This window comes from Dermacentor variabilis, chromosome 6, assembly GCF_050947875.1.
Source record: "Dermacentor variabilis isolate Ectoservices chromosome 6, ASM5094787v1, whole genome shotgun sequence".
In the NCBI taxonomy this organism is placed as follows: Eukaryota; Metazoa; Arthropoda; class Arachnida; order Ixodida; family Ixodidae; genus Dermacentor; species Dermacentor variabilis.
This window is the reverse complement of record NC_134573.1, coordinates 140,581,349-140,590,892: the sequence shown is the minus strand read 5'-3', so window position 1 is coordinate 140,590,892 and position 9,544 is coordinate 140,581,349. Positions and strand designations below refer to the sequence as shown.

At 43.2% G+C, this 9,544-nt stretch overlaps 1 protein-coding gene across 1 annotated transcript; it reads right to left on the bottom strand.

The window, feature by feature from the left end:
* Positions 1-1,745: 1,745 nt before the first annotated feature.
* LOC142585333 (RWD domain-containing protein 1-like) lies at positions 1,746-9,437 on the bottom strand. Its single transcript, XM_075696022.1, has 6 exons — positions 9,278-9,437; positions 9,073-9,150; positions 8,867-8,994; positions 6,744-6,887; positions 5,243-5,429; positions 1,746-1,914 (listed from the first exon to the last, which is right to left on the bottom strand). The coding sequence occupies exons 1-6, from the start codon at positions 9,348-9,350 to the stop codon at positions 1,820-1,822; spliced, it is 705 nt and encodes a 234-aa protein (XP_075552137.1). The 5' UTR covers positions 9,351-9,437; the 3' UTR covers positions 1,746-1,819.
* Positions 9,438-9,544: the final 107 nt, after the last annotated feature.

Below are 9,544 nucleotides of genomic sequence, written 5' to 3'. Positions count from 1 at the left end.
GCGTGTGGTTTTTGTAGTCTTCTGCATTTTCATTATTTTATTCCCCAAGACCTAATGTCTCCCTTCTTGCTACATGGGGTTTTCATTATCAATTAAGTTTCTCCATTCGTGGAACACATCACTAGATATATTAAGCTGCAGCAATCATTTGAGGCGAGCCTAAACTTCGCAATACAATCGCCATAGAGTGACTCGATGCAAATGTCACTTCATGCCTCATCTTCCGACGTAGCCTTTGTAGTCTTGCGCTCGGCGTGAACAGTGTATAGACCCCACTCACAATTGGATGTCAGTCACGTCTGGATTGGATGAGCTACTTGCAAAACGAACATTTTCCAAATAGCCCATTGTTTAGGCTTCTACGAAGTTCCGCCAGATGGCGTGACATGTCCATGTAGGGGCAAGTAACTGACATTTTGACTGCACGACGATGACTTAACAAGTTTATTGTACTCCAGCGATAAAATGTTGCCTATTCTGTTACGTTCACCAATCTGAAAGGCAGTGAACAGAATGTCGCAAAGCATTAGCTTGCATGTGGGAAGGAGTGATAGTCTCTTATCGCATTCTTTTTAACTGTTTTCATTCTAAATGCCATGTACCAACTAGTCCAGCAGCGTCCTTTGCCGTTATTTTCTTGTGCCATGCATCCATCTATGGCCTAATGTAAAGAACATTGGTCTGTTATGCTGGGGGATGCCCAATTCTTCCATTTGACACTTTTTTTATTGAGGCCCCATATGAGACAAGGCAGGAACCTACCTGCTAAAAGCAAATAATGTTCTGCATAAAGCACTCGCCACAGGTTATATGGGAGCAAGTGCCTCTCAATATTCATCAAAGGTGTATTAGCTACAAATAGCGTATTTTCCGGTGTACAAGTCGCGTTTTCTTTTCTTTTTTTCTTTGTCGGTGAGTCTTATAGAACGGTGCGATTTATATACGTTTTCATATATTTTTTTCCGCAAAAATTAAGACTGCCGTCAAAATCACATTCGATGCCATGTCCTCTGGAAGTTGCTACGGGTTGTGTGGACGCTAAGGTACCGGGTTCTTCTCGTGATGATCGAGCTGCAGAGCGCCGTGCGAGGACAGAACAGCAACGCAAGCGGCGGCAGGTAGAGTCAACCGACTCCGATGTCGTCACATCTGCAGATCGCTTTCAAGATGCGGCGCGCGCCGCTGCGCAAACTACTCAGTTGCTACCAGAGTACAAAGCCGCCACCCCACCTTCCCGCTTTCCTCCCTTGCGCACCGTCGCACGATTTCACTCGATCATACGGCGCTCGGGGGCGATGTTATCGCCCTGTGGACTTTATGCGGAACATCGCGGCGACCACGACGGCAGGAATGCGTCTGGAGTGCCCATATTGCTTGCGCGTGAAGCTCGTTCATGAAGTGAAACGCCTCTGTATTTTTTTTTTTAAATCACCCAGGGAATAAAAGGTCCATCCTATACACCGATGCGACTTGTATACGCCCCTTTTTTCGGAAAAACTACAGTTTTGAGACGGGTGCGACTTATAGACCGGGAAATACGGTATCTGGGACAGCTCTGCAGTGCTTTCTTTCCTGAAAGGCACTATAGTAATAGGACAGAGGCCAATATTCAGAAAATTTGGATGACAAATTATTGAGTTGAATGTAAACTAATGAAGGCTATTCAATTCATATTAAAAATTTTCAGTATCACCTAATTTGTCATATGTAGGTTGGTAGAGGCCAATGTCCTTTGTAAGGTGACATGCATGCTAGAAAAAGTTTATTCTTACACAAAATGCAATAAACAAATATTTTGTTAATAGCAACACTCCTATTGTCACGCTTTTACATCATCGGGCTCGTCAAGCTCTTCCAGGTCCAAGTCCTCCAGTTCTTGAAATAGTGATTCATCCACTTTGACATCCTCCTCCCCTGAAGAAAGTTTAAGTAAGGGTCACAAACATGCAAGCAAAGGGTACCACATTTCGTGCAATCTCCCAGCCAGATTTTGTTGCTTGTCTGGCAAATTTTCGTTCATTTACATTAAGAATCAAATTATGAGGTTTATCATGCTGAAGCAACCAATACACTGGCCATGACAGACTCTATAAACTGTGGTGGTAACAGAGGGCTACAGATTGAATGAGACTACCTGGAGTTCATTAATATACACTTGAACCTAAATACAAGCATGTTTCCATTGCATTTTGCCCTCATTGGATTGCAGCTCCTATGGCGAGTCGTTACTGAGGACAGTGGCTCTGCTGACAGCGCACTGCCACTAAAGTTGACTTGCTGGAAGCAGCACAACATACAGCACAACAGTATGTGCAAGTGACAAATTAGCAATTACTAGTTAAATGAATGACCTTCCCTTGTTTTGCAACTGCAGAATTGAAGCCGATCAAAGCTCAACCACGACCATTTGACGGAAGTGCCAAGACTACCACCAATGTTTGATAATGCTCTTTTGTACAACAGTTTCCTCATGGGTCAGTGCCCACCACTCATGTTTGCGATCGGCATAATAAAAATACGGTTGCTACGGCAACAGCCAATTGCGGATTAAACTTATGTTGGAGAAGTGTCGCAAGTGCAAGCTTATTTTCGTGACGTGCAACACGAAAGCTACCGTGAAATGTACTAATTTTCTCGTTACATTCCCAAAAAGCTTACCTCAAAGGCTAGCTGCAGCAAAATTTCACTTTGAGTAAATTGGCAATAAATAAGTAGCGTATATTGCCAAGCAATCTTAGCACAGCTACAGAGCTGGTACACGTCTAATTTTCTTATTAGAAGCGTTTCAACAGACGTGCATCTGGTGTTGAGTGCATATGAAATAAGTTCTAAAACTTCACCTCCGAGATTTATCGGCATGCCACAGGCAACAGCATAAGCTTGGAAGTCATGACGAAGAGCTGCGCATTAGGTTATGCGTGACTTCTAGACAGTGGTAGTGGCAGTGTTCTTTTCAGTTTTTGTGTTAAAAACGGCTATTTTTCACAGTTAAAATATTGCAAGGACGCTCCACATTATCAGGGTCCAAAACTTTGTTGCAGTTGGCCTTCAAGTGTACCGTGGCACAATACTGTGTGGAACTTCGGTGTACAGTGTAGCCACTTCCCAGATTCGGTACACATATGAAAAAAAAAAAAAATATATATATATATATATATATATATATATATAATTGGGTTTTATATGCCAAAACCACAATCTGATTATGAGGCGCATCATAGTGGAGGTCTGTAAATTTGGACCACCTAGGCTCCTTTAATGTGTACCTAAATTTAAGTACACAGGTGTTTTCGCGTTTCGCCACCATTGAAATGCAGCAGCCGTGGCCAGGAGTCGATCTCGTGACCTCTCTACAGATATGAGAGTCATGATATGCCTACTTATAAGCACTATAGAGAGTTATGTTTCCTCACTCTCGTCGCCCTTCTTCAGCACCAGCAGTTACTATAACAAAATGTAGCTGTTATTTCAATGTCTAGCTAGAATTGAAAATTACAATTTCCACACTCCACTGCAGTTTTGAAACATGTAACAATATTAATCCAATGATTATGAACATTGTTTCTGGCATGCATTTTGATTTTGTCACAATTTTACACCATACAGAGTGACTGGTCAGGTCACTATGGCCTATCATATACTATAACAGCAAGAAAAAGCAGTGTCAATATGACTGACGTGCTTTCGATGGGCTGCAGAGCCACTTTCGATGGGGGCAGAATGCGATAACACTCATGTACCGAGGCTTTGCATGCAAGTTAAAGTGACACCAAAGGAGAATATTAAGAGTTGCATCAATGTATTACTTGTCTAGAAGCCTATCATGGTTTTCTGTTTGCCAATATACGACCTTGTGGCATAAAATATTGCAGCCAATGGAACTGCTGCTTACTCCTGAATTTAAACTGCTTGTGTTAAGGCAGATGACAATCTTTAGGTGACCTCCCTCTCTGCTGCCCTCCATCACATCACGAGAGGTACTAGAGCATGAAATAGGTGGTGCCAATCTGATTTTCCATTTTAGAGCGAAAGCTCTACTACGTTGTGTCCCTCAAGGTCATTCACTGCGTCGCAATGACCTCGAGCCATCGGGCGTGTTTGTGGCAGGCGTGACATTGTGCCATGTGATCCGCTGCAGAGAGGTGTTGCAGCTGCGCTCGCTCTGAGCCTCTGCGCTGCAGTACCATGTGACTAGGCGAGGGTTAAAGGACTAAATATGGTCCGATGTACCATGAGTGTGCACACACGTTACGTTACGTCACGTAGGCGAGAACAACAGTGTCTATAGTTCGACTGATGGTTCGACGCACTGGCGCAGCCAACGTCACCGGATGCAGCCAATGCATTCTGACATTCCCGGCGTCGAATGATGCTCACTTGTGCGCTGATTATGTCAGACTATAAACGCGCCTTTAACGGCTGCTTCACCGGCGCTTGGTTGCTCAGTATCGCCATAGATGGCGCAGCGGCTGGGCTGTCTGCGTGTGCTGCGCTTCAGCATAAGCGACAGGCTGAATCCAATCGTTCAGTAGATATAGCCAGACGGCAGGCTGTGAAATCTCAAGCAAAGGCAAAGTTGCTGGCTGAAACACCAGAGCAAAGGGAGGTCAGATTAACACGTTAAAGAGAAGCTTACTGAGTGCGGAAGCGTGCCAAGATCGAAGCTACTGCAGCCGCTGCCGTTGTTCAGCAAAACGAACAACAAGGAGAAGGAGACAGAGCTGTGGATACAAGTAACGGCACCCATAACGAACATTTGACGAACCACACCCTTCGGATGGTGCCAAGCTCGACTGCGACGGCCAGGCTTCACCACGATTTCACGGACAACCCATTCGGAAGTACGTGTAATGTGTGGGAAAGACTGTGGCCTAACTTAATGAAACGCAGTGTGTATAGTCCTTGCAAAACCAAGCCAAACAGACTTTTCACTTGTGATGACTATGTTTACAAGAGTTAAACCTCAGCCAATTTTTCATAATTTTATCATTTACAAAAGCTCTGTTCTCACCACAAATGACAAATTCATCATTACAAAAGCCTAGCCTTTCAGTCTAGCTCGACTTAACATTTTCCATTAGTAACCCTTTAAAGAACCGCGGGCGGACAAAATTAAATTGAAGCACTGCACTATGGCGTTCATCACAATCAACAGTGTAGTTTTGGGACATTAAACTCCATAATTGAAAAAAAAAGGCAAAGTTTAAGAGGCACTCATGCCTGCCATGTTAGAATCACTGACCTTCTTGCATGAACTGGAGATCAGAGTCGATGAGGTTCGTGTCCTTCTCAAAGAGTTCTCGTCCCGTAAGTTTCCCAGATGCATTCAGCGTCTTGTCCCTGTTCCTAATCTCTGCCATCTCTGCATCGAACTTGCTCTTCCATGCCAGGAAACTCTCCACAGTAACTCTGGTGCCTTCAAATTTGACCTGTGGAAAGCAGTAGCACAATTAAGGACACAAGCAAATTTCTCGAAGACGAGTTACCACCACCTTTCTATCTGGAGAATGTGCTTAAATATAGCCTTTTCGTAGGCCAATTCCCGAGATAGTGCAGTCTAAAGACTGCCACTCTTCCTACTTCTCTCACGCAAAGGGTGACACAATAGAGTGCTGCGTGCAGTGACTTCGCCTTCAGTAAGTGGAGGAGCGCTACATCCCATTTGTGCCTGGGAAATTTCAGTGCATCAGGGAGAGCGGCATGAAATGAGACCGGTACTCGCTCGCTACTCGCCTTCCTATCGCCATGCTGCACCTGAGCAAATCGCTGACTGAACCAGATTTTGGAAAGCAGTATAAAAAATGGGCAGAGGGTTTCAGGCGTCGCTATGCATGCACTCAAAAAAGTTGGAAGATGATTCAACTTCTAGCTGACGTCGATCGAACATCACTCCAGCGCGACTTTTACAATAAATTTTACGGTTCATACACCCGATTCTCACTAACTACTCGGCCAGGAAGACATTGCCTTTCATCGACTTCAACTATAGAGGTTTAATCACCTTCCAACTTTTCAGAAGGACCATTTGCGAAGTGCAGTACAGTCAAACCTCATTATAACAAAAGAATGGTTACAACGAAGTAAGTGAAATTTCCCTTGAAATTCTGAGAGAGGTTCATAGTGCAGTACACACACTAAGAAATATAATGAATTCTGGCTCCCCCCTCAACTTTGTTATAACAAGGTTTTAGTGTATATCCAGCAAGAAAACAAAAGCCAAAAAAGAAATGATGGTCTAGTTGAAAACATGTGAGCACAACATACCAATTTCACTATATCACTCAGGAAAGTGTGGAAGCACCTGGTTTTAAATCTGGTGACTTGAGTTAGGTGATGCTGGTATTTTCCTGCATGCTTGTGCAGTGTGTCATCCTGCTGAAGGAGCATTTCCAAAGTGTGATCTACAGTTTCAAAGGTTTTTTTTAGCATTGTATGACAAGCTGCCCCTAATTAGTAGTCAATTTTTGGCACTTTGACAGGTGAATGTGTCTGCGCGCCTGTCAAAGTGTCAAAAATGCATATAAGCACTGCTACGCCGCAAGCCATCTCACCCCAGAAGAAAGAGCCAGTCGGGCTCTGAAACACCGAGTTTTTTCAATAAATTTGGTTGGAGTTCTCGTTATCTTTAATACGGTGCTGACAGTAAAATGTTCAGTTTGTTTATTATCATCAGATGAAAATTGAACCACAATGACTTACAGGAATCTACATAGGGCCAGCAGTGAAGATGAATGCCGCCTTACCCTTTCCGCCTCCTCTTCTTTTTCTTTCTGTAGCCTCAATGTTTCGGACTTGTTGAATTTGACGCGCTCTGTGTGCTGATTCAACCACTCGGTTGCAGCCGAGACCAGGGTGAAAATCATGGCCATTCCAAGGTTCTCTTGAACCTGCGCATACACAATCACTGCTAGGCAAAGGTTTGCGAGGCACCATACACACAAAACACTGGTTGTTGAAAATATCAACACAATGATTTTAAAGAAGTATTGACACATGTTTTTGAAGTTGTAGGAACTCTACTACACATCAAGGATGACACTTAACAAGTATGAAGTCTGGGAAAAACTCATCTTTTAATCTGATGCTAAAGTATGTCTCAAAATGCTGGACCCAGGTGTCATCAAGATTATTGCCACATGATAACACGGAGCAAAATTTGCAGGCTAGGTAGATAAAAAAAGTGCCGTCCATGTTTGTTCTGGCTGTGCTTGCTGTGGCAGCCGCAAGCATGGTGATGAATTCACCTCCTGGGTGCCGATACCAAAACTGGTTCATAGAAACATAACAGTAACTTATTTAGAGCACTGAAGTAAAAGAGCACAATACCCATTTAACACTAATTGGAATGCATTCTTTCGTTTCCACTTTTGTGACAATGTCCACGAGTATCCGTCGTATTAGATCACATGATACCGCCAGTCAGACTTTCGAGTCGTACGAAACCTACAATTTCGTGCTTTACTCATTCCTAAACGTTTGATTATAGAAAAGTAAACGGAAGCTGAAGAAGAGAACCATGAACTGCTACAGATTACAAGAATGCCTGCCACGCAAACAAACAAACAAACTGTCTTTCACAGTAAACATTGACAAAGTAAGCTTGTTCACACTGGCTGAATATAAATAACACTATGTGTTCTGATAGTTGGTTTGGGTGCCTGTCTAGAGGTTCACAAGGCAACATGGCGAAGCGCTGTTAAAGTATGATGCGCGCAATCGCTACCAATGTGAATTCGTTTTCGTAGCCCAAATAGTCATTTCAAAGACTGATTGCTGTCTGGTCTTCAATCTCACTCACGCTAATGTTTGTTCTGGCTGTGCTTGCTGTGGCAGCCGCAGCATTCACAGGCATAGAGCAAGCCAATGTATGGTGATGAATTCACCTCCTGGGTGCCGATACCAAAACTGGTTCATAGAAACATAACAGTAACTTATTTAGAGCACTGAAGTAAAAGAGCACAATACCCATTTAACACTAATTGGAATGCATTCTTTCGTTTCCACTTTTGTGACAATGTGAAAAATCTGAACGATTTTGGATTGTATGTAGACTTAAAAACACAACTTAATAATGAACCAATGGAAAGTACCAATACAGGCGCACAGTAAAGATGAACTATCGAAAAAGAATATCTCAGCAACAATGTTGTCTTATTTTGTGTACGAGCACAGAAACGCTGAGCATGAGCAGTCAGAACTTGGAGCCTGGAAGAATGAGTTTGATTTTTCCGGCAAGTATGGACAGCCTATGTGTACCAGCAATATTATAGTCAAAAGTCGTATAGATGACCGCACCTGGCTTGTCCACGAGTATCCGTCGTATTAGATCACATGATACCGCCAGTCAGACTTTCGAGTCGTACGAAACCTACAATTTCGTGCTTTACTCATTCCTAAACGTTTGATTATAGAAAAGTAAACGGAAGCTGAAGAAGAGAACCATGAACTGCTACAGATTACAAGAATGCCTGCCACGCAAACAAACAAACAAACTGTCTTTCACAGTAAACATTGACAAAGTAAGCTTGTTCACACTGGCTGAATATAAATAACACTATGTGTTCTGATAGTTGGTTTGGGTGCCTGTCTAGAGGTTCACAAGGCAACGTGGCGAAGCGCTGTTAAAGTATGATGCGCGCAATCGCTACCAATGTGAATTCGTTTTCGTAGCCCAAATAGTCATTTCAAAGACTGATTGCTGTCTGGTCTTCAATCTCACTCACGCTAATGCTAATTGCGCCACTAACCAAAACGACGTTTACTGTTTAAGAAAGTGAAATAAGATGTCTTTGTATAACTACGATCTATTCGCATGGGCGCACAAGCACAAATCCAAGGTCTAAAGAAGACGTAATGGAGACGTTACCTGCTCATTAAGAGCCGTCATCAGCGCCTCGACGTCTTCCTCTTCAATGTTCTCGTATTCAACTGCCTCGATCAATGGGCCCTCCTCCGGGTAGCGAGGTACATAGGTGAACTTTAGTTTCACAGACGCTAGAACAGTCACAACGACAACAAATTGCACTCATCTACTGAACTCCCAAGCACATCATCATAAGGGATGCCTCTTACATTGTTCATCTTCAGGCTGATCACCCGCGTCAGCTTTGACATCAATTGTGAAAGCATGGTATGGGTCTGTCTCTACGGCTGTGAGAAAATAACGAAATAGCACGACTTTCAGGGACGATAACTGAGGTGTTATACATGCATCTCACGTAGCTAGCGTACAAACCGAGTACGAAAACGAAAAAGAGTAAATAAGTAAACGACTCACTTTCAAGTTCACTGGGATAGATGGATTCTAACGCTTCTATTTCGTTTTTCTGTTCTTCTTGAAAGTCTGTCATCGTGCTACAGCTGTGTTCCGTCAGTCGAGGATGTTATTTTTCAGACACGGCACATGGACGCCGCCATGTTGAATATGATGGCGGGTGGATGGCGGCGCTAGCAGCGTCAAATATTTATCTGCGCCCTGGCTATTTTTACGCTCTTTACTGCTTAATATAGACTCTTGAGATCCAGAAATTGGTTATTTATTAAT